Genomic DNA, 24917 nt, shown 5'->3' with positions numbered 1-24917 from the left:
ATGTTAGGCTTGATACAAACATGGCTGGTGAACTTCTTCCCTCACAAAAGTTGTTTTTGACTTGGAAAACTACGGCAACTAAGCTGTATTCCTGAGATCGCAATGACACAAAAAAAAAACGTCTTTCCAGGTTTCAATTGAATGTATACAGTCGTGTAGCCAGTGTACTTGTATGAGCACCTGTTGGCATGCCTTATGTGTGATAATAGTGAGGAGTGAATGTTGGTATGCAAAGCAAACATGGCAGATCCCTTTGAGACTAGTATTTCTCCTATATCATTTTAATCAAAATTGGGAATATGTCATTCATTTTAAGAATCGCAAACACTAATGTTTTTCCCCCTTCTGTTTTTGTTGACATTTGTTTGAGATAGACAGTTCTTGCAATGACTTGAGAAATTTTGCTTTGCAGAACAATTTGCATCGACGGCTTCTCAGATGATTCTGTGCAACAAACCATCTGGTGCATCAGGTGACCAGGGAAAAAAGAAGAGAACACAGAAGAGAAGTGTGAGCCATGTTTAGATAATTCAGGTTTAAAGACATTTTTAAAACACCCAGGAAGCAAATACAACATACAACTGGAACATAAGATGAATTAAAGTCTTTTTGATCAATTCACAGTCAAACCTTGTTGTCTTGGGAACCAAAATCCAGAACCAGATATTCAATGACAAATCATTTTAAATAAGCTCAGAATCTAAACATGTTTGCCCACAATTTTTTTGGGGAAGTAAAGAAGTGTAAACATAACTTTTGATTGTTTAGGAAAATCCACAGGGCCCCTTTTATTTAAAGTAGTGGAACAGGAATGGATTAAAACACTTCTATTGAAACTTGTCTAGTGTTTCAGACTTTTGAAGTAAAAGCGTGTGCGCACGTGTGTGTGTGTGTGCGCGTGTGCGTGTGTGTGTGTGCGTGGGAAGGCAATGTTCTGGGAACCTCATCCTTCCCCCCGCCATCCTTCAATACCACTCTTTAGATTTCCCTGTCTAGGACGGAGACATACAGTAAAGTCTGTTGTTTTTATGGCATATCATTTATCAGATCCCTGCAGACAGAATTACCAGCAAGACACATTTTATTTTATCTCTAATGTGTGTTTTTCTTCTTTTTCCATGTTTTTTTTTTGTTTTTTTTACAGTAAATCTTCCCTTAAACAGACATGGACCTGGTAAATGACGTGTCCATAATAGATAAATGCACTGAAGATGTAATGGAAAGTGTGGCCATGAGAGATCAGACAGGGAAATCTATGGCTGCATCAGATTAGTCAACAGTGATGAGGAGGAGGGAACGAGGGAGTAAGAGGAGGGAGGAGTGCCATGCTGGTAAGATGGTTAGAGAACGTGGGAGGGGAACAATAACAAGGCTTGGTGGGAAACATTGAAACAACATAAATAATTGACAAACATTGACATTTGTATCTGATATACAGGATGAGACACTGGAGTACCAGTGTATAAGGGACAATGACACTATACACTGTTAAGCATTTGAGCCCATTATGACATATAGTTGTTTTTTAAAGCATTTGATTCGACCAGATTTATTTTGTTTCCACAATATGTTTTTAACCTTTGTATTTCATTGTTTCTATTCTACAGGCACGCCTAGCCAATAACAACTTTTAATTGCATCACAGTTTTAAACAGGATGCGATGCGATCATAGTTTGCATGTAGTTGGTTGTCTTTTGTTTTTCCGATTGGCTTTTTTTTTTCTATCACTCGCAGGCTCAGATCGTACATGTGTCGTCCATCTGGCCTTCATTTGTCTTTGTTGAGTCTTTTTTTAATACTAAATTATATCTTTATTTGCACTAGTTATTTGAGATGCTTGGTTCCCATAGAGGTTCCCTATCTGGGGAAATCCATTTTGTGGGAATCAGACCAGAATCAGCTGTTCTGGCTTCACTAGCCACACTACATGAAGACAGACAAGCTTCACAACTTATAGGGCCAAATTCACAACACACACACACACACACACACACACACACACACACACACACACACATGCACCACATGCACACACATCCTCACACAGTTTGAGTTTGTACTCTGCGAAGATGGAAGCTTATCAATAAAGGAAGTTGTGGTCGGGAAAAGAATACAAAGCATAGTTTATTTTATTTCCTCTATAAAATTCTCTGTCATCATTTCACACTGCATTGGCAGAAGCTCTCACAGTGAAATCAAATCTTTTGTATAACTCTTAGAACTCCTCGGTGGGAACGAAATACTCTCACCATGTGTGAGCTGTATTCACTTCTGAAAGTGATTCCTGTTGCACAGTTCAGGTTGCAGGCAGAGTTTCATTTTCCCTCAACGTCGATCTAGTTGCTCATGGGGCCTGTTACCCCGCAGATCTTCTTCAGAGTTCTTCTTCTTAGCTGCAATACAACTCTGCTGATGAAACGTGTGACACGATTCTTTGTGACCGTTATGGAGAATCAGAATGGTGGTGATGCAAACCTGTCTGAAAACCTGAAAGTCTGTTGAGCAGTCATATATTTGCATGCACATATAGGGCTATACTGTAGGCTATATAGAGTTAACCTTTCATCATTTAGGTAAATTGATTCTATCATCTGCTGTGTTGTTTGATTTTCTTGAACTTACCTGCCCTGTTAAACCTTAACTGTATGATCTTTACCTGTTGCAACATGCCCACATCAGCATAGAGCCCCTTGGTCTTGTTGTTGTTGTTTTGCTGTATTGTATGAAAGCCTTACCCTGGGTTGATTAGCTTTTCAGTACCTCTTCTGAATGGCCGAGACGACTGCATCAGCATCAATTGTCTTGATAATGGCGCTAAGAAAACACTTTTTTTAATTTGCATCCAGTGATTCAGGAGTGAGAAAGGACTGTGTCAAAGGTGATTGGATGGAGTTTATGGTCAGCCGCAAATCATATCACATGGCTGAGACCGCTATAAATTCAGCTTATATTTAATAAAACATTCAACATTATTTATGAAAATGTCTTTAAGCTATATCTTAATTAACTTACAAAATAAAAATCAATGTATTTGAATCAGAGCACATATAAGTAATGCACTGGACAGTTATTGCTTTTTTTTTAAAGGCCCTTGTAGTTTACATATTTTTTAAATGAATGTTTTTCCGTCAGTGATACATGTCTTGCTTACTCTATCATCATGTCTAAGAATGTCTTTTTTTCCTCCTCTCTTTTTTCTGTCCTCACTTATAAAAAGTACTGTTTACTTTTTCTAAAAAGGGAAGTTTGGCGAGGGACCGTGTGAACAGAAACAGATGCCGCAGACTCTCTCTCTCTCTCTCTCTCTCCCTCTCTCTCCCTCTCTCTCCCGCTCTCTCCCTCTCTCTCTGTTGTGCTGTATCTCTCACATACACATGCACACACACAAAATGGCAAACAGCTGCATATGGGTAACTGTAAAAGGAAGCCATACAGCAGCAGGCCAACTTTCCATTACAAGGACAATAGGTATAACATAGGAAATGATAAAGTCAAGCATAGTACCGCCTAGACACTTTGAAACATGTAGATGGTGATCACACATGCAATAGTTGAAACTTTAAGTGTACGTGCCATCGCACAACAACGACTCCTCCTTGTATCCCCAATCGCAGAGACAACCGGCTTCTCATATTTCCTCCATGTGAAAGCAGAGATTCAGATTGAACACTGCACTTCTGTAAAACAGCCCAGGGCAGGGGGGCCGCAGTGGTTGGGTCGTGTTGCTTGAGGTTATAGAGACACATTGTTAACGATTCAGGAAGTCCAGAAGTAACAGATTAAAGCGTTTAAAGGCTTAGCAGACACCAAAACACACCAAAAGACTTAGTTAGGTCTGGTTTAGACCAACTTCTGGTCTCTCGTTTGTTTAAAGGAGCCAGTGCGTCTAGAGGACTTTATAACTGCGGTTGAAGTGGCAGCAGCACTTTTACTTTTTTCAATCCTGATGTAAAAATTGACATTTCAGTGACGTCACATTGTTGCAGAAGTTTACTAATTTGGACGCAAACCTCCTCATTTCCGATTTCCCTCAGTGAAATAACTGCATCAACTGAATTAGGGAACATAGTGCTGAAGTGGGTCTGTTTAAGGCCTCACAGCTCCTGAAGCTTGTTTGAAAGAAGCATTGTGTTAGCATTAATATTGTGTGTGTGTCCATTGTCCACTATACTGTGCAATAAATTTTAGTTCCATCACAGAAAAAGTTGCTATGTGACGTTGGCAATTTGAAGGCGTCATTTGGCCATTGGATAAATTTATGACAGTTGTTAGTCCCAACAATAAAATGTGAAAAGTTGATTAAGTAATTTGTCATTGCCAACAAATATGCTCGTAAGTACACAGTAAGTGTATCACAGAATAATTAAGTAAAGAGCGTATGGAAGAACTTAGTTGACGTACTGTTTTCTCATCTGATTAATCTCGTATCCTCAGAGTTGCAATGCACAAAACAATCATAGAAATAACCTTAGGGCTCTCTGTACTGTACTGTACCAAGCACGTTTGACCACCAAAGCCCAAGCATGTTTGACTAGTGTGAGTGAACTACCGTACACTTTCTTCACCCTGCCACAGGAGGAAGAGATGAGCTTAGGCATGCTATGGTTGCTCATGCAGGATCACAAGCAAGGGTACCAACATGGACATGACAAATAGCCTAAACAATGTGACTTTTCCTCTCAACAATTATTTTAAATAATTGGCTGCAAAGGGTGAACGTTGGTTGGATGCATAGGTCGAGTGTTTACTCCAAATTTGGGCAGACGTAACTATTCAGACTTAGCTGGACTCATAGTATCACTATCTACTATCACAACTTGATAATGTCTGTGCAAGAGGTTAACGTGGTCAGGCTAGGCCGGTCCTGGAGCGATGTGAGTTCCGGCCAGCAGGGGGACTTAGGAGGGGTGACAACAGTGCTTCGGCACGATACGGGGCAGCTGTGCCTAGTGTGAGCGAGCCTTTAACTTACCTCATTAGCATGGATAATGGCCTGCATGGCATGATGTGGTCTGGTCTATCACAGTGACCAGTCTATTGGTTTGTTTTCTAGAAGATTTATCCCGTTATCTACGACAAAACAAGCCTTGTTTTACTGATATAACGAGATAAATGAATCTGTGATAATGGCTACATCAGCGCTGTTGTGATGAGATAACGCGATAAATGAGGCGAGATCATGTGAAAACAATTGACATTGTTATCACATTGAGTAAATAAAATTCATGAATGCATGTCCACTTTGGGCTCAGTTAATGAAATACAATAAGGGGGTTAATGTTGTTGATTATGGGGCTGTTTTTACGTTTCATGTTGAAACAACAAGGTTTCCTGGAATGCTGTCCAGCAGGTGATGTGAAAAATCACTGTTGCTGAGTGGCAGTGTAAATGGTTGAAGATATGAAAGTAGCCTATCTGATCTTTTTCAATAAGTTTTGTTTCTTAATTCAGGAAAACATTCTTTGCAAATGCTTGCTCTTTTGTCCGTCTTGCATGAGTCCTAGAATTTTATCTCTAGCTGCAAAATATGAACACAGACCATTCCTCTTAATCCTGACCCACCCCTGTACTCCCATTAAGATTCCATACATTTTTTCCATCACAGTAAAGTCTTTACATTATTCAGCTTAGATGTTGGCTAATGTTAAAGTTTGACTGGAGTGAAATGATTTTAACAGCCCACGATTGAGTAGACGCCTCTGAGCGTGCTCACTCCTCCGCTACACCTGCGTCATCACACCTGGCGCTAAATCTGAGTCTGCTTGTAGCCTTTGTCCATTTAGTGGTGTCGTTTTCAGCTCACCACCTCCAAAGTGCTATAATAGCATGCTGGTTACAGTAGCTTCAGATGCGAGGACTTCCTCCATCTCTCCATTTTTTTCCTCCCCCCCTCCCTCTGCTCCTCTCTCACAACCACCTGGCCCTGCCTGGGAGCCTGCTGGCTGACCAGATGCACCCTGAATAAAGGAGGGAGGAGGGGAGATCGAGGTTATTATGGGTGATTATTTGCCTAAATGTTATTATTTACAACCCATAAAATGCACAATACCACATTTGCCCTTTCTGGGATTACTTTGGAACAATTAGACAGCCCATTAGAGCTGAATTTACCAGTAAAAGCACCAATTATGAGAGGATTACACCTTAAAATATTCAGTGCTGTTTACAATTGTGCATCGTTGCAAAGGGAAGGGGCACCACCTTCTCTTAATGAACTGTTTGTGTTTACCCGACAGCATTTATTTGCTTGTTTGTTGACTCAGCCAAGTGCGTGGAATCTCTCACATTGATCTATTGTCAGTCCTCTAATTAAAAGCAGATTAATGTCTTACTTACTCCAGACTCAGAATGAACTTATAGCAACATGATCTGCACTTTTCCTCAGAGTAAACTGATGGAGGGACTCTAAGACAGGGGTAAATAAAGGTTGCAGACCGCCCATTCTCAGCCACACAGGATCCATTATCTGAACCTGCATTGTCTCTGCAGCAGCACTTGTGCATGAGGCATAAATCAGACAGTGATTTAAGTTTAACTCAGTGAAGATGGAGCTCTGACGAGAAGAGTGCGAGAAGAATAACTCATTCAAGCTCTTCAAGTGTTGTTCGCGAGGCGGCCGCATTAAGGAGCTGAGACAAAAGAGGGCATCAATGAAAGAGCCATGTGGAGGGAGAGAAGGGGGGGAAGTTAGTATAAAAACATTTTAAATGGAGATCCCAACTTTTCTAAAAGGACCCCCTCCCTCACACACATATGCAGATGAACACACACACACACACACACACACACTTTTTCCCCCTTTGGCACGGCTTCTTGTTTAGCCTTAAGGTGCCAAAGCAATTAGTTATGTTAATTGCAAGGGCCATTGCCGGTGAATACAGGTTGAATAGAGCCAGTCAGCAGTGGATGATTGGCCGGGATCCATGAGGGGAATGGGTGAGGAGAAGGGGGGGGGGGGTGGTGGTGGAGTTGTGACGTAGGCAGAGCACCCGGCCCGTGAATACAGAGGAGAGGAGACTGTGTGGGAAAACAGGGGAGGAGCTACAGAGAAAGAGAGAGAGAGAGAGAGAGAGAGAGAGAGAGAGAGATCAGGAGGAGGGTGGGAGGTTCAGAGCGAGAGAGCAAGCACCGGAGAGGACGCAATTTCACCGAGAGAGTTAAAGAGAATAAGTATAGAATCGGAGGCAGATTGAGGGAACCACAAAGTGAGAGAGGTAGAGAGAGGTTCACACGAGAGAAAGAGGGAGAGTGAGGACACAGACAGAGAGTAAAGAGAGAGATAGTGTGTGCAGTGCAGCGTTGTAGTGCTGGTCCGCTCGAGTATCTGTCTCCATCTGGGTGCCATCTGTGTCTCTGGCTCTGGCCTTCGCCACACTGGAGCTCACATATGTGGGAATGCAAACACATGCCTGACATATGAAGACGTGGAGTCACCGAAAGAGACAAAAAGGAAAGGATAAGAAAGCAGAACCGCACCGCTGCAGCTGACTTTTTTCTCAAAGGACTGAAGAGTGGACTCTACTAGAGTGGAGGTAGGAAAAGAGATCTGAACCAGGAATTTTGTTTTTTTTTCTGGATAAATTGTGGTCATTTGTCTCCATTTGTGAGTGTGTCTGCTTTAGCAAACTGTACGGTTCTTCTAGTGTGTGTGTGTGTGTCTGTGATTCATCCTAATTCCCAGAGCAGCTCTGTACTGTACAGATGGTGCCTCATCCTCTCCTCTTTATCTCTTCATCCTTGTCCTCTGAGGTAGGAGGGATGAGTTTGTCTGTCTACTTCCATATGCCATATGGACTAAAAAGTACTTATTGCTTGGGAAACTCTTGCTTGAGTCTATTTTTTTTCATAATAAGTATAATTTTGTTGATATGCATTCATAGAAATGCTGCGTAAATGTTGATAAAATTGTCCTTTTTCTTGTTTATTTGGCTCCATGTCTGCCCTTTTCCAATTCAAAAATGCTCTGGCAACTTAAAGCATTTGGCTACAAAAGAGGCAGATTTTCTTTCTTTTAAAAAAAAAAAAAAAAAAAGAATGCTGTGTCAATTTGACATCTTAGGTTTTAGTAATGTTTTAAAAAAATGTTCCTCACATCTTTAGTCGGCACAAAAGTAGCTACATTCCTCACTCAAGCAGCCAAAAGAAATGAAGCCTTCTGTTGTTTCTTTCTTTTTCAACTCTCCCTGATCCCTTCCCATCTGTTTCCACTTGTGGCAAAAGAAAAGAAAACTCGACTCTACCTGTGACGATTATGATTCCTCCTTTTTTCTTCCTAAGTAATACTCGTGTGTATATATCACAAACTGCTACTTAAACCCGGCTGTGTTATTGGCTCAATGTGTGAAAGGGGCTTGTCTCTCTCAGCTGTCATTTTATAATCAGGGTTTTTTTTTTTCACATGGCTAGCAGAGCAGAAGAAAGTAGGTAAAGGAGACGTGTGCATCTGTTGGACAGTTTTCCCAGACATATGGGGAAGAGGAGGGGGGAACTGCTGGGTCGATCTTTCATGCTGTGCCTACATGTTACACAACTCAGATATCAGTGGGAATGTGGATCCCAGCAGAGGGCAAATGTCACATTATTGCACCACCTATATTTTGTAAAAGTGACTAAAGACACACTGTTCCAGGAGACATTTGGATGAGTAACCTTCTCTTTTTCCAAAGCTTTCAGAAAATGTTTTTTTGTGTGTGGGAGAAGAAGGAGGTGTGTGAGGGAGAAAAAAAAAATAGAGACCTGGCTAGTGTCAAGCCAGGCCAGGCCAATCCAGTCCATCAGGGAGATAGGAGAGACAAACAGTCGGCTGCACAATCTCACAGCAGAGACCCCTCAATGGTCTGCTGGACACTGTCACTCTCCTGACAGAAGGCTCTGTTCTGCATCTCTGTGTGTGTGTGTGTGTGTGTGTGTGTGTTTGTTCAGTGATCAAGGATGTTACATTTCAGTCTATTTTATTCAAGTCACTCTAAATCCATTCATATTTAATGATCAGTTGCTGTTTTAGTCTTGTGGTTTCGTCATCTTTGATGACACGCTTGATAAGTGCAGGTTGAGTCTAAGGCAGTGAGTGTGTTTGCATATGTGTACCAGGTGTCCTGTAGACATTATGTCTCCTGAAGTACAAGGTTGCTTGTCTTATAGCTCTCTGTAGCTTTTTTTTTATCTCTCTGAACACACTCCCAGCTGTGAGTACTAATAAATACAGAAACAGACCACCGTGACCCTTGCTCCAGTGTGCTATAATCTAAAGAATTCATTCACAGAATAGCCTCCTTTTTTTTCCTCCAACACTCACATTCACACAGAACAGAGCAGCTGCTTCAATGCAGGAAGTGCTCTATTAGTTCCAGTGGCGAGGACTGTGATATCTGGCCCCTGGGGTTCAATGAGAGGTTGTGTGTCTCACTTATGTTTGTGTGTGTGTGGACATGAAAGAGTTAGGCCATTTACTTAACAGAAAAATGCTCAGTCACTAAAAGTAGCACTCTGAAAGATTATTTCAGCATGGGGAATGTTTCCAGACGGTGCAAATGGCTCTGTTTGTGTGTGTGTGTGTGTGTGTGTGTTAGTTGGTGTGCAGACATATATCTGTGTCAATGAGCATTGAACCACCTGCGCTCTCCCTCACAAACCCATTGACGTTGCATGGGAGCTCCTTGTGCTAAGTGCATGAGTCAGGGGTCTCTTCTTGGGGTCTGGTGACCCTTTGCTGGCCTGAGACACCCGCTCAGTGAACCAAGAGAAGTCCCTTTATTTTCTATGATGGTGTGGTCTGAGGAGGAAGAATAGCAGCACATGCTTAAGAGACTGTGAAGGGATCTCAATTGAATCAATGAACTGAGCACAAATGTGGAAGTTTTGAATTTAGATTAGGCACAAACATAAATAAAAGGTTTTACTATTATAAAGTTCAACAGGCTTTCACCTAGAACATACAATAAGAACATTCATGCTAATATGTTAGCAAAAAGTTTTCTACTTACTCATACCACAGATAAAACACATGAGCATAATTTCACTGTCTGTTAGCATTTTAGCAACTGATTGGCCGAACAATACTAGAAAAATAAGCCTTTGTCTTTAGCCAGCGGGCTAGTTTAACTTTCTTCATGGGACATTTGTCAAATTGTTCCTTTCTTGGAGCTTAAAGGCCCTCTTTCAGCCTGAGTTTGTTGGCCCAAATACTTTACTTTTGACGTGGAGCACAGACTGTTGATTCTGCGTGTATTTGTCAGCACTAGGGAAACTTTGGGATTACCCATTTTGAATGTTAAAATCACAAACGCATTGTAAGGGAATCTTTAACTTAGTTTTCCGATGCATCAGCAATAAGGCGACAGAGACAGAGAGAAATTACGAATAATGAGAGTTGGGATATAATGCATTCACTTCTGGAAAGCTATTTTTCCAAAAGCAAAAAAAAAACCCAGAAGGCAAGCAAAGAAACGCTCAGTCAGCAGAATACAGACACAGCATATAGTTGTGTTGTTGGGTTCATGGGTGGACAAGAAATGGGTGGTGCTGCTTCTCTGCGTTAAATTGTCATCATTTTCTCTTTTACTATCTTTTCCTGTTTTCTCTTTCTGAGACGTCTATTTTCACTTGCACAAGAAAATAAAACCTTTCCGGCCTATTATCACCGGGTTTGCTGGGACTTAAAACTTAAACAGATACGCTGACACTTTCGAAAATAACTGTGTATAATACCTAAAAGAGACACTGTGTTCTTAAGCATATGTTCACTCAAACCAATACACCATGCAAACACAATAACACTCATCAAAACACGCTTCTACCCACGCAATCCCCCACACACGCTCATCCTCCACAGCTATCTCTTTCTCGTTCCCCTCATTGTTTTGAGCACAGCTGGCCTCTTTGTTTTACTTATCTGTCTCTCTCAGCGGCTGTGGAGCTGTGCTCTCGTATACAGCTGGGGCTGAGCTCTGTTTATGGACTCTATGGACCATACTTTACCTACAGCTCAGCGTTGATTCACTGCACCCGTGAAAAAAAAAACCTGAGGGTGGGAGAATAGTCATCTGTGTAGACCGTGTTTTGTGAAAAGATAGTGTCTTTGTTGTCCTACAATACAGTAAGTAGGATTGTTTGTGTTTTTTTTTTTTTTGTTAGTGCTTGGTGTTGTGACTCACATTCAGTATACTTCGAATCATGATCGGAGAAATGAGAATAATACATTATCCAGGAAAAAAAAATGTGTTTTCCTCTTTGTTTTCAAAGCTAAGCTCTCTAAAAAAAACACTTGTGTACATCCATCAACTGTAATGTTAACTGTCAAGCAACTCTATCTATATGTCAGTGAAATGTAAAAGTTGAGCTCTTGAGGTGAAACAATACATCAACACTCTAAAGTGTGGGTCAAAAGAGGCTGTGTAAACATCTGCAGCCTGGCTTGTGTTGATAGCAACATCTGGTTGGAGCTGATCCCGGGCCGTTTGGCTGTTCAGCCCTCTGACACCTGGTCTGTAACAGGCCGATCTTAATGTGCGCTTTGTTTTCTCATGTCCCGAGCACGTATTTTCTTTTATGGACTACTTTAACTTACAAGTTCACAGTGTGCCTGCATATTTATGTCCAGAACAGAGCTGAGGGAAAACAATATTCTCCCTGGATGCAGGTTAAGACAGTTGTCTGAGTTGGTAATGTAAAGGAGCCACCCAGTTTTAATCCTCCAGGAACACATGATGATATCTATGTAGTTTTTTTTAAAGGAGGATTTATACGTCTGTTAGGGCAGTCTGTGACTTGAAATGAACTCAGAGGTAGAGACAATAAAATAATGGCAACAGCACTTTATTTTAATGCTGCCCTGTTTCAATTAGTGCTACATCTGAGTGTGTTTCACTCCGCGGTCTTGGTTTTAAAAGCCTCACAAGGCTCATGATGATTGACGGGCAGGCTAACCAATTTGTTCCGGAGAGGTGAGAAGGGTTGTAACCAGATAGGCAGATAATCTACTGGCCTGGAGAATGGGAAGCTTTTGTGAGAGAGTCTGTGAGTGATATCTGAGTGAGTGTGTGTGTGTGTTGTGGGTCAGGGTCATGATTGACAGGTTTGAACTGTCCGTGTTATGTCACAGTTGATTTCTGTGTGGGTGTGTGTTGGTGTTTATGTGCCTTGGGGGGCCATTTCACAGGTGTGTGTGTGTGTGTGAGTTACTTCTGGGATAAGTGTGCTCTCTCCACACTGCCGATGACAAACTCAACACCTGGTAAAGGGGGCTATCACACACACACACACACACACACACACATGATGACACACACCCACTTCCAGCTCTTTTAGCACAGCAGTGTGCGACTCAGGCATGTATGTCTGTGTTTGATAAAGTTCACAGTCACTCGACCAGTGACAACAAAACTTGCCACAGTGGCATGTTTATGTAATAAATAACATTTTACTCCTAAAATTCATCTTACTTTCTAATCATATTTGACAGTTATAGAATCACAAGTGAAAGTGAAAACGTTCTGAACTCCCAAAAGCTTTGAAACATGCAATGATGAAGGATTTCTGACAGTTTTTAATGTCACTGACTTCAGTTTATTCCCCTCACACTGACCTCATGTACACGTGGACACTGTCCGATCTCCCCGTCCAATCTCTGCCAATCCTCCCCTCCCTCCATCCCTCCCCTCTCGTCCCTCCCTCCTCCTCGTCCCGCATCCCTTTGCTTCATTTTTATTGCTCATTCTTACTTTTTATGGACGACGTCTGTCTGCCTGCTTTGCCGTCCTCTTTTTTCGCCTTCTCTCTCGCTCTGCCACTAAGTACATTTCCATCCCTGGGTCTTGTTTTTTTTTTTTTTTCAACTTGTGGCATGCTGGATTACAGCAGTGTTATTGTAATCATCTGACTGTGTGAGGGGGTAATACGAGGGCATCTCTCACCATCCCTCAGTCTCAGGGAAATGTGTCTACCTCTTAGTTTTAAAGTCTTGTTTCTATACTTCCATCTACATTTTCTTCTCCCCATAGGTGTCCCTCCTCCTTCTTCTGACCTCTTCTGATGTACATACACATCTTTCTTCCCCCTTACTGCCAAACCTTGCCACCTCTCCATTTCTCCTCTAGCCCTAGCAGCACGAGGAGCAGAGTGTTGACATTGGGTTTTGTCCAAATATGTAGTCTACAGGGCTGGAAGGTGGTAATGAGAGCCAAGAAAAACAGCCTGGCTCTGAGTCTGACAACTTGACTTGTCTTTCAAATGAAAACAGTATTTTCTATCCTTGTTATTCCCTCCCTCCCTCCACCTTTCCCTCCTTGGAGGCATTACTCCTTCTCCACCTCTGGCGCCTCTTATTTGTCGACAAATTTCTTATTCCTGTCAATGCTTGTTTAACACGTTTGCACGCTCTAAATTCAGATTTTGGTCTATTACAGAACCTTATTTTAAAGCAATTTTTTTTTTGTTATTGTCCATATAAATATAATTTAACAATTTTCAAGGCGCTGTACAATGTGAAGGGGTATACTGTAAAAAGTGGTGTTTAAAATGTCTTATTTGTCTCCTTCCACAGGAGTGTGGCAACTGTAAGGAGGTGTGTGTCCCTAGAGAGCAATAATTTAAACAAAGTTGATTAAAATACGCAGGGGGGGGGGTTCTGTGATTTTCAGAAACATGACACCATACAAACACAGGAAAAAAAAGGCTCTAATATAGTCCTTGAACCTGTTGTTTAACTTCGAGGTTATAACAACTCGTCGACATGGAGAGAGACCATGCACTGTCGAATTATCAGCTTTATAAGTGGATGTAGTGTTGTAAGTGTTGGTGCTTGTCCTTGTCCTTGCAGTGTGTGTGTGTGTGTGTGTGTGTGTTTGTTGTCTGTGTGTATGTGGGTGGAGGTCAGAAGGGAGCACAGGATAGAGGAACAGATGTGTGCTGTATTGTGTGTGGACGGACGGGGACCAGGTGCAGCCTTTGTCTCCTCGGCATTTAAGTCCACTCGCTTGCATTCAGCCGCCTCGTGCCTCCCCCCCCACCCCCCCTCCTTTCCTCAGAGGCAAAGACGTGTTTGTGTTTGTGTGTGTGTGTGTGTGTGTGTGTGTGTGTGTCGAGGTGGAGGAGGGGACTGCCTTGGTTTAGCAGAGTAGGCTCCAGCAGTCCGTTCTGCACCCCTCCTCCTCCTCCTCCTCCTCCTCCCTCACAGGTGACTGTTGGAGGTCCCAGCTGGCCAGCTCTTGGCCGATTAGATCCATATGGTACAGGAGGAGGAGGAGGAGGAGAAAGAAGTGCCCATCAGTTGCATTGGTGCTAAGGGAGCTGTTAGCTTATGCCTTTTTTTTTACCGCCCTGAGCTGAACGACAACTCCTCAATGTTTTGATCTGTTTCAATTCATTATTATTGAACACCCTTAAGGCCTGTGTCTCACCAGTTCATGGTTTAGGGCTAATATTATTTTTTACTACTATTCCTCTATAGATGATCATCATATCTATGGCTGTTTGATTTCTGTTCAAAATGAGCCTGTAGCCCTTTATTTTAAACTGTTTGCGAGTGGTAATAAACAGAATAAAGCTCCACTTGACACTGCTGTTTTATTTTAGTGTAAATAAGTCAATAATACATTTAGATTCACCTTTAAAGTTTAATCTCATTTTTGTGAGGGAATGATTAGGCTTAAGTACAGGTTGAGCCAGCAGCTAATAGTCTGATAAACCCAACCACTTAAAAAGAAGTAAAGATATGCTCACATCAGTTCCCTTTATTGTGCCATGTGTTAGCTAGCTGTTCAGCTAACTCCCAAACGTCTAGGTTTCCATTGAGGCTAAAGGTTGGAAAACAGAGGACATTTTCTTCTGAGGTTCTAAGTTTTTATCAGAAAGCTACAAAGTGTAAGCTAACCTACTGAACCCTGAATTTAGCTATTCTTTTCAATGTATTTAAAATAAATATCCCAGCTATCTGAGTTGGCTAGCTTAGTTCCAGTGTTTTCAATAAGCTGGGCTAACTCTATTCTTACCTTAGTCATTAGACCTACTTATTTAAAAAACATTGTCTTCTGTCATCTTTTTCAGTGTTCCCTTTATTAACTGTTGTTTCAGTGAGCCGTACTGCATATTGAAGTGTCTACTAGTGTTCACTGTGTGTGTGTGTGTGTGTGTGTGTGTGTCTGCTCTGAAACCACATCGTAGCAGCACATAGCACGTAGCATTGCACGTACTCTCATTTTCTCATTTGTCTTTTGGCTTGCTGATAAATTAGCACGGTCTGCGTTACATCTTCTCTCACCTCATCTGCAGCGACAGGACAGAGATAGCTGTGCACAATCATGTCCACTCGCACTTGCACACACATGCCTCACAGGCAGCTGCCAGAGAGTTTAAACCTCTGAGTTAAAACATGAGCCGAGTAAGCCTTAACACCAAACACATTTATTTACATATCAAGTCAAGTGTGATTAATTTGTACGGACTCAAAGTAGGTTATCCATCCTCGCTTTACGCAAGGAGTCGTTTCTAATTTCATCAGTACATAGATTGCATTAAGTACTCGCTAAATGGGAATAGCCTGAAATCTCTTCTTTTCTTTTTTTCTGTCCCTCATCCTGAATCATCGCCTGCAGAGTCGGAGAGGCAATTAAAGCTGATTGAATGTTTAAATGCAGACGAGTGTCACCTGAAGCTGAACAAACAAGGAACACCTGGCTAGCAACAACAGATCACCACAGATGCACATTACTTTCCCATCCCTGCAACGACAACAGTTGTAGAAAGCAAATAAATGAGCTCGAGTAAATAACAGGACTATAACATGTATTATCTACATCATCTGTCTGAGAAGAAATGAGAGACAGAGAAAGGACAGAGAATGGTATGGACACAATCACATTACGTTTTTGTAATCAAGTATTTTTTAAGCAGATGAACCCCTTTGCTCTCTAGGTTATTTAGTACTCATTGGTCTGCTCACATGCCAATTCACTTTAAAGTGTTGTCTATGCATCGTGGCATTTTCCTGTAATCCTGTTGACATGTGCGGTGGAGCTTTGTGTACCTTTGTTCCATTAGAGCATTAAGGACAGGTGGCATTTAGACCAGACAAACAGCCCACATCCTCCTTTAAGCCAATATTCACCTGAGTTAACATCGGACCACTTTGTACACTCTGTGCATGTGTGTGTGTGTGTGTGTGTGTGTGTGTGTGAGTGTGTGTGTGTGTGTGTGTGTGTTTTGCTGTCGCAGTGACAGCTGCCTCCCCTGTGACTATATATGGTGGACTCAGGTGCTTGCAAACCAGATGAAGTCATCCAGCTATGGTCGCTGTCTAATTGACAAGCAGAGGCAATTCTCTGTGGGCTGTCAGCACTACATGCACACACACCTGATGTCTCCTGTTTTGGATGTTACCTCTGGCACGTCTAACATACACTGCCACATCTTAAGATTGCATGAGCACAGCTGTGACTTAATGTCTCTTTGCTATATGTAGAGGATGCTCAAAACAAGACATATGTATAGCATGTTTTTGCCTCATGTAGACCTGTCTGTCAAACACAATAGACATACAAGAAGCTTTACAAGCATGACAGTCAATTTGGACGCCTAATAACAATTCACTGCCAAAGGAGAACTGTTGATAATGTGTTAACAAGTTCTTGTGAATACATTTCCATGCAGCACTACTGTATAACACTCTGAATGCCCAAATCCTTGCTCTTGGCTGTATGAACTTGTTTACATGGCAACAGTGTTGACATTAAGGCCATATGCCATGCTGATTCTGTTATTGAGATGTCAGTCTAATTTCCTGGCCATACGGTTGGAGTGTGTGAAGCTTTGGAACTGGTGTGTGTGTGTGTGTGCGCGCGCGTGTGTGTGTGTTTTTGTCCGTGCGTGTGTGTGTGTTTTTGTCCGTGTGCTGAAGGCTGCTTCCTGCGGTGCTCTGGCAGCCTGCTTGTGTGGAGGGTATGACAGTCCAAATGTCTGCTTCGATCCCTCCTTCCTGCCCCCTGTGTGGGTGAACAGGTGGAGAGATGGCAGGGCAGGCCACACAGCTGAGGAGGAATGAGAGGGAAAAAGAGAGAGGGATGAAGTTGAAGGAAAAAACAGGAGGGAGAACAGTCAAAGCTGTATAATGAGTTGCAGACATGACAGATGAGTTTCACAGGGCGGATTGACAAAGCGTGTGGATAGAATCACTTTATGGACGGCAAACGGGGCTAAAAAAATATCTTTGTCTACATTTTTAAGCATTCAACCACTTAAGATAACATCACAGTTGGATGGAGAAGCATAGCATTCAAACTCTTGTGAGCTAATATTAGTATCCTGTTTTACAGTGTTGCATGATACGTCAGCATTCAACCACTTACAAGCGAGCATTTCCCTTTGGTTGTGTGATATAACAAAAGAGGAAAGTCCCAAAAGTGTGTTACTTTTTAAACGATATGTGTGACCAATAGGGGTTTGTTTATCAGGATGGATATAGCCTATACTTTTCTCTCAAAGTTTACACTTGGAAGAGTAAATGTGAAAAAGTAGTTGAATGCTAAAGTTAGCTTTTGTTGCTAAGTCGTCTATTCTGCTGATCGTTTAGGAGCCAGTTATTGGCTCTTTGTCATTGTACTGCTGAGATTTGGAGGCTGAAACACTGCAGTACCACACCAATATGTGAAGTTCCAACCCAGAGGTTAACATCAGTCGTCAATGGCTGCCATGTGAATATGGGGAATTCCTCCATCTGAGTTCCCTTGAAATACGTACTGACAGCTTAAACCTTCAGACTTAAACGCCTTTATAAACTGGAACCCTGTGGCTCAAGGCCATGCAGAGTTCATAGCTGTGAAAACGATATAAAGGGTGCCATTGAAGCCAAAGCCCTAAAACCATGAATCCACATTTAAAAAGCTGCTCTCTGCTGACCCATGACCTGTGGGACCATGCTTGTCTATTAATCGTCCATTCTTAAAGCAGTTAGAAAGGTCTGATCCACTCTAAATGGAGACGGGTCCCGGCCTTCATGGATCTACAGGAGACAAAGACGGTGTCTGATCCCACATCTCCCCACCGCCACACCCCTCATTTCACTCTTTCCATACCCCTTATCTGGTGGTCTCATTCAGCGGCTATAGCATATTGAGAAGTTGCGTTTAACATTCAAAAGATTGCCGATCTTGTTAGTAAAGCGTGAAATAACCTCGTCCCTTTCTCTCTCTGTCTCGTCTTCCACCGCCCACCCCCCCAACCCGTTTGAGGGGGGAGCTCAACGAGGGGGCATTCTTCTCCCACACAATGGACTTCTTCAGCATTTCTTCTGTTATTGATCTGAATAGTTTGGGAGAAAGGGGCTAAACTTTAGACATCTGGCTCTTTTAAAGGGGGGGTTGGCAGGGTGGGTGATGCCCTGGCAGTATGTGTTGTGTTGTGAAGTGGGCTGGGGGGGGGGGGTGGGCATTTAGTTTTCTTTTGTGGCTATAGACCTAAAGCCTTTGCATTCATTTAAACCACTTAGCTGATGGGGAAAGTAAGACTGGTCTTTGCTTGTTTATTTGCGATTGCGGATGCTTAAATGAGTTAAATTGCAATATTTATTGTAGTTATTTTATACATTTGAGTCTGAGTTAATTAAAGAAAAAGAGCTGAAAAGCAAGACTAAATCAAAGCAAAACTTGCTCATATTTAATAACAACTGAGACCTGGTTTAAATCATCAGATTTAGAACATCTTAAAACACCGTTCTTGACCCCCCAGCTGACCTCTCTCGCCTTCTTTTTTCTCTGCAGACGGTAGAGAGAAGAAGACCCCTGCCATGCCCGGTTCTCCTGTGGATGCTAAGACTCATTCCAGATCAGCCCCCAGCAGCAGCTCCAGCTCCACGATGCCTCCCCTGCCCTCCGTCAACCCCAGCGGCCCTCGTCCGGCCTCCTTCTCCACCACAGCATGTAAGAATTATTCTAAAGCTCCTTGTAATGATTTTTTTTTTTTTTTGTCAATTTTATTTCATCCAAAAAAAACAATAAAGTTAAGAAAAACAAACAAACATAAAATCTCAAATTTTGAATGAAAAGGAGCAGAAAGAAGATTAATCTTATAATATCTGCCCCTCTTTTACAAGACATTAATTAAAACAAAACAGAACACTTAATTCAAAAACAATTAAAATTAAAATAAATTGGCTGCAGGCAGACACTAGCAACTGGCAGCCCCCCTGTAAGTCCTCCTTACCAATTCATTATACACTGTACAAATGATATCACAATACATTTTTGTTACAGCATCACGAAACAAAACAGTATCTCACTGACATATTTCCACATATTTATTCAACAAACTGGCTTTAATTTTTCTTTTAAATATCATGTTTGATTTTGATTATTTAGTTTCTCTATTAAGATTCACTTTATCCCGAGCAATACTCTGATATTACTTCTATTTTTGTCATTAAACCTGAATTTGTAGCTTGAGTTTGGATTCATTTAGACTATTTAATATTTAAACCGGTGTTTAGTGCATGTCATGTGGATATCTTAATTGCACTGAACAATAAAACACCAGTAATCAATGATCCTGAATCCACTATAAGGGAAGCATTCTCTTTATTTCTTTCTTATTAATCTCCCCTCTCTTCTCCAGTGACAAACGGGAATCACCATTCCCCACCTACCCTGAACGCAGTGCCATCTCCACCACAGCGCTACAGCAACGGACCTTCTTCTTCCTCATCCTCGTCGCTGGCAAACCAGCAGCTGCCGGCCACCTGTGGGGCTCGCCAGCTGAGCAAGCTGAAACGCTTCCTGACCACGCTGCAGCAGTTTGGGAACGACATCTCTCCTGAGATCGGAGACAGCGTCCGAAGCCTGGTTCTGGCCCTCGTAGTAAGCTCTTTTGCTAACTCTTTGTCTTATTTCTTTCGAGACGTAGCAACATCTGACACTGTAGCTTTTATCATTGCTCTTCTGATCGTCTCTTTCTGTGTCTCCTAGAATTCAACAGTCACCATTGAGGAGTTTCATTCCCGTCTTCAGGAGGCCACAAACTTCCCCTTACGGCCCTTTGTTATTCCTTTCCTCAAGGTAAACACAACAACGTCCTCTCTTTCTCTGATTTTGTATATTTCCTCAGCATTATTGTGTTGGATTTTTTTAAACTTTGTAGCAGTATTTTTTCCCCATCTCATTTGAGTTTTAGACATTACACCCAATGCTACGCCTGTTTCTGTTAGAATCATTTAACCTTGCTCACTTCTCCTCTCCCGGCTGAGGTTTTCCACCATGCTACATTATTAATCACATAATAACAGGCGATAAAGAGAAGGTTCTTGACTTTAACATAACCCTGAATAATCTACAGGCAATCATATTACAGCTCATGAGTCATGCTGGAAAAGTAATAGATTGATTACACTTTATTACCGTGTTTCCAGGACACACCGCTAAATAGGGATCTGTGTAGGTTTTCTAATCGAATAAACAACCTCTCTAATGTTCAAAGGAACTATCAAGATTTGCATGTTGACTTGACAAGCAACAGATGAGTGTGTGTGTGTGTGTGTGTGTGTTAAACAGCATCCTGAGCCCTTTGTAGCCAGGGGAGTCGGCAAAGAGTATTCTTTTTAGGAGCTCCTCTCAGTAAAGCATCCAATAAATCTTCAGTGGGTTGTGGCGTTGTAACTTTAAGCAAGTTAAAATCCTCAACTCTTTTTCCACACTTACCTCTTACTCACCTTTGGAGCCCCTCCATGTGTCTGTCTCGAGAGTGCTGAGACAAGAAACCTCTGTTCCCCTCCTTCTAGAAATTTATTACAAGTGGGGTGGGGTCCCGAAAAAACTTTATTCAAACTTCTGTAAAAGTAGTCTTCAGAAAGAGAAAGACAGATGGGACAAAGTCGGAGGGTGAGGAAGTGGAAAAGAGAGAGAGAGAGAGCTGGGTGAGGAGGAGAGAGGGAGAAGTGGGAACTCGGAAGTGTGAAACATGCCTATAAAGCGCTCCCTTCCCTTTTTATGGGCTCCAGTGTGCGCCATATGGAGCCGCTGTCCCGTTTAAAAAGAGCATTCAGCTGCCAAGGCGCCGCCAATCTAGCATCCGCCCCGCTGAACCCCAGAGAGCTCGACTGAAACACAGCACATGTGTTCACTAGCCTGGGGCCCCAGGGAAAGAGGGGACTCAGAGGAGCATGGGAGATATATAGAGAGATGTTATACAGAGTTGACAAAAAAAAAGCGATGGTGTTAGAATATCTGTGAAGACGGCAAACCAATATGGCAAAACACCATTGACGCTGTAATTATGAGCTAGTTATGACGGGGAAGAATCGGTCAGATTCAAGGAGAAAGGAACTTTTAGATTGCCAAACACGCTAAGGAGGAGGAGGAGGTCACAAAATGTGAACGGTATGGTTGTTTATTTGGTCCCACTGGTTGAGGGAGTAAGGAAGTGCTGTAATTGCAAACACACCACAGTCTGTTCCTCATCAGGGAAATGCAGGGAACAAAAGCGAGATGGAAAGATAGAACGGAGAGAGTCGTAGATAAATATTAAAAAAGAGAAGCAGACCGCAGCGTAATGTGAAGTAGAGTCTACGTATCGTTTGTTTCAAAATGTTTTTTAGTTTTATAAGCCTTCATAACATAGGCTGGGATTGACGTATTGTGCTCGTGGTGTGTGCAAGTGGTTAGTGACCGACCTCAGCAGCAGTGTAGAAAACTCAGCCGTTTTTATTTGAGCTCGGGATGCCACAGCCAACATTGGAGGCAGCCACAGACCGACTTCAAGAGCTAAATGGAGCCTTACAGCCAGACCTGATGGAGTCAATGCCCCCCCCTTAAACATGCCATTTCTCCCAGGAAAGTGTCCACCCACAGAGGCAGATAGTCACTGTTTCTTCGCCCTAAATAGCCCCGTTATAGGGTTCAACAGGTTCTCACTTTTTTGCTTAGAGGGCTGTATGGTGCCCTTTTTTTTCTCTATATATGCCTCTTGTGTTTATCCTGTTGTAAAAATCTTCTGTCAGGGAAAATGAATATTTCTTGATTTTCTTGTTCCCAATTTTAAGACTTTTCTGTTAAAAAAAAAGCCTCACAAGTCTGTTTCTTTCCATCCAGGCAAACCTTCCCCTTCTGCAGAGGGAACTCCTTCACTGTGCACGGGCAGCCAAGCAGACCCCAGCCCAGTACCTGTCCCAGCATGAGCACCTCCTGCTCAGCACCACCTTGGCCTCTTCCCCAGACTCCTCTGAGCTGCTGATGGAGCCCCCTGAGCCTGCTACCAAGAGACACAGCCCCAACAGGTTGGAATTCCAACCAACACATATAAGCGACACATATCAAGCTCTCATGTTCCTGCTCAGTTTGTAACCATGCTTCATCTCCTTCCTTCTTCAGAGGTAAAGAGAATGGTTTTCATGAACGTCCCCCGGCAGCCTTGGAGCCTGCGGCCAAACGAATCTGCACCATCAGCCCTGCTCCCCGACACAGCCCCGCCCACCCTCTGCCCCTTAGCACCCAGCTTCACCCGACCCCTCCACCGCTGCAGCACTACGCTCTGGATGACATCGCAGCACCGCACATCCTGCACCGCGAGCACAGCCAACGCGTGTTGGAGATCCGGGAACTCAAAGACAGACCAAGGCTCCCTGGTAAGTGAAGCATAAAATGAACCACACAAATCACTTATACAGCCGATCGAAGTGTTTTCAAACCGAACCACTACAGTTAGAAAGTGAGAAAGTACTCCTCAGAGGAGCAGGGACTTTTTTTGTTGGTTGAGAAGTGTCCATATAACTTAATTAATTCCCTGGTCCCTGATGTGATAAAACACTGACTTTCTCCAAATGTTCCTAATTTCTGAGAAAACTCCCCACAGTGGAAACGACTCTCAAGTTACTGATTCATACAGAATTGAGCCCACGTGGAAGAAAACAGACACACTCACATACATTCTGATAACGGGTGGTCTGTGTGTTTGTGTGACCGTACCCGTATATCTCTGGAGTCTGTGTGTGTGTGTATAAACAGAGCCATACTGTCCAGGCAGGCAGGGCTGGATCTGCTCTGGTGTATATCTACCCTCCATCTGGGGGCTTGTCAGCACACAGTGGAAACAGCAGTAGCTCACAGACACACAAACACACACGAACAGAAACACACCTTGATATGTTCATGGTAGAGGTGCTGTGTTTACGAGGCTTTAGTCCCTTGTCTGACAGCCTCCCGCCCGCCTGCCGCCACTTAACTCATAGTCGCACACACACACACACACACACACACACACACAGATAAACACATCAGTCCACACACACACTCACGGCTTTGAACTGATGAACACTGATGAGAACCAGGAGTAGGGAAGAGGTCGAGGGGAAGGCTAGTGTGAGTGTGCATGTGTGTGTGTTTGCATGAGGGAGTCATTATTCTCTTCAGCAGGCTTGGTGTGCATGTGTGCTCTTGTTGGCTGTTTGTTTCTCAATTTTAAGAGACTGTGGTTTTGCTGACTCTTTTTAGTCAGTGTGTTGTTGTTTATGTGTGTGAGTGACATGTATCAGGACATATTTGGGCTCTGCATGAGCCCACAATCTTCTGTGTGCAAACTATTAAGACCGTTAAATATTCAATTAGATATTGCTTAAGTCATAGTGTTGAGTAATAACTGAATTGGAGTCAGAAAGCTCAGTTAATTATTGTGTGTGTTTGTGTGTGTGCATGTTTTTGATTGTAATGGCCCACAGTTAGTGTCAGAGCGGCTGGTTGTGTTTAGAAGTGGAGCCACTCCACTCAGCCTGAGTGTCTCCCTACTGGAATGCTGTGAGCTCCAGGAGGGGAGGTGCAAAGGGAGAAGTTTTGGTTAGTGTGTGTGTGTGTAGTTGACAGCTGACTTCCAGATGTGTGTAGGCTGTGGTGCTGGAAATCTGGTTTGCATTACAGGCTTCTACTTCTCGCTTTCACCCCACCTTTCTCAGTCACAATCCCTAAATCCATCTAGATTTTTCTTGTTTCTTATCCACCATTTACTTCTCTTAATTTCTGTCACTTTAAATTCAATATGTGAGAAGGTGTGGTTTAGATTTTTCAAGGCATGTCTTCCCTACTATGTGAGCAAAATATTGATGGTAATCCCAGGATATCTTGTGGTGAAATAATGAACCTTCAGTATCTCAAAGTTTAAAGAGAGAGATAAGCGACAGATTAGACATCCACACACACCTTTCACTCACTTACTGTCACTTGCAGCTTGTCCTACATTAAGAAGAATGTTAATCACGTTGGCCTGTGGTCTGTCTTGTGTGTGTGTTTTAATCAGGCACTAACGGGGGCTACCGCGAGGAGCCGGTGGACCACAGACTGACAGACCGAGAGTGGGCTGATGAATGGAGGCATCTGGACCATGTAAGGCTGCAGACAGACACCCTCACTGCTAATGGCTTGTGATATAGAAAGAATGTCAAGTGTCATTTTTCTTACTGGGGTCCTCTTCTGAAGATTTTTTTCACATCTCATCGCTGGAAATCAAAAACGTATATACAGCACATCTGTAGAGAATACTTAAGTTGTTTTCATATTGTGTTTCTTTTGAGGACTATTTTTAGACACTTGCTAAGAGTAAAAGTTCATATATATCAGTGAAACATACAGATAAAAAACTCATTATGTGGCTGTCTTCCTTTATAGGTGTTGAACTGCATTGTGGACATGGTGGAGAAGACGCGGCGGTCAGTGAGCGTGCTCAGGCGATGCCAGGAGTCAGACCGGGAGGAGCTCAACTACTGGAGGCGGCGTTCCAGCGAGCAGGAGGACCCACGCAAAGGAGGCTCGGCCTCAACTCCCTTCTCCAAGACCCACAGCCCCCACTCTGGCGAGCCGGGTTGGTACCGCTTTTTCTAATTCAGTTATGTTGGTGCACCGCAGAAACCGAACACTCCAGTTGCCATTTCTGTGATTGGTGGGTGTTGTTTTCC

General features: G+C 42.8%; 1 protein-coding gene across 2 annotated transcripts in view; it reads left to right on the top strand.

Annotated features, from left to right (window-relative positions):
• The window catches only part of cbfa2t2 (CBFA2/RUNX1 partner transcriptional co-repressor 2), a 40570-nt gene that overhangs the window by 11052 nt on the left and 4601 nt on the right, over positions 1-24917 (top strand). The window contains exons 1-8 of one of the 2 annotated variants that reach the window (XM_065954661.1): positions 7099-7533; positions 18751-18909; positions 19601-19842; positions 19951-20040; positions 22069-22253; positions 22348-22601; positions 24263-24348; positions 24631-24823. In XM_065954661.1, the coding sequence (XP_065810733.1) occupies positions 18777-18909; positions 19601-19842; positions 19951-20040; positions 22069-22253; positions 22348-22601; positions 24263-24348; positions 24631-24823 (1183 nt within the window). In that variant the 5' untranslated portion in view covers positions 7099-7533; positions 18751-18776. Of the gene's footprint in view, positions 1-7098; positions 7534-18750; positions 18910-19600; positions 19843-19950; positions 20041-22068; positions 22254-22347; positions 22602-24262; positions 24349-24630; positions 24824-24917 lie in introns of those variants that run through there. The other variant, XM_020651646.3, reaches the window with a different exon arrangement.

The sequence above is a fragment of the Labrus bergylta genome, chromosome 5, assembly GCF_963930695.1.
Source record: "Labrus bergylta chromosome 5, fLabBer1.1, whole genome shotgun sequence".
NCBI lineage: Eukaryota > Metazoa > Chordata > Actinopteri > Labriformes > Labridae > Labrus > Labrus bergylta.
Note: the sequence above shows the minus strand (reverse complement) of the source record. Positions and strands in the feature narration are given on the sequence as shown.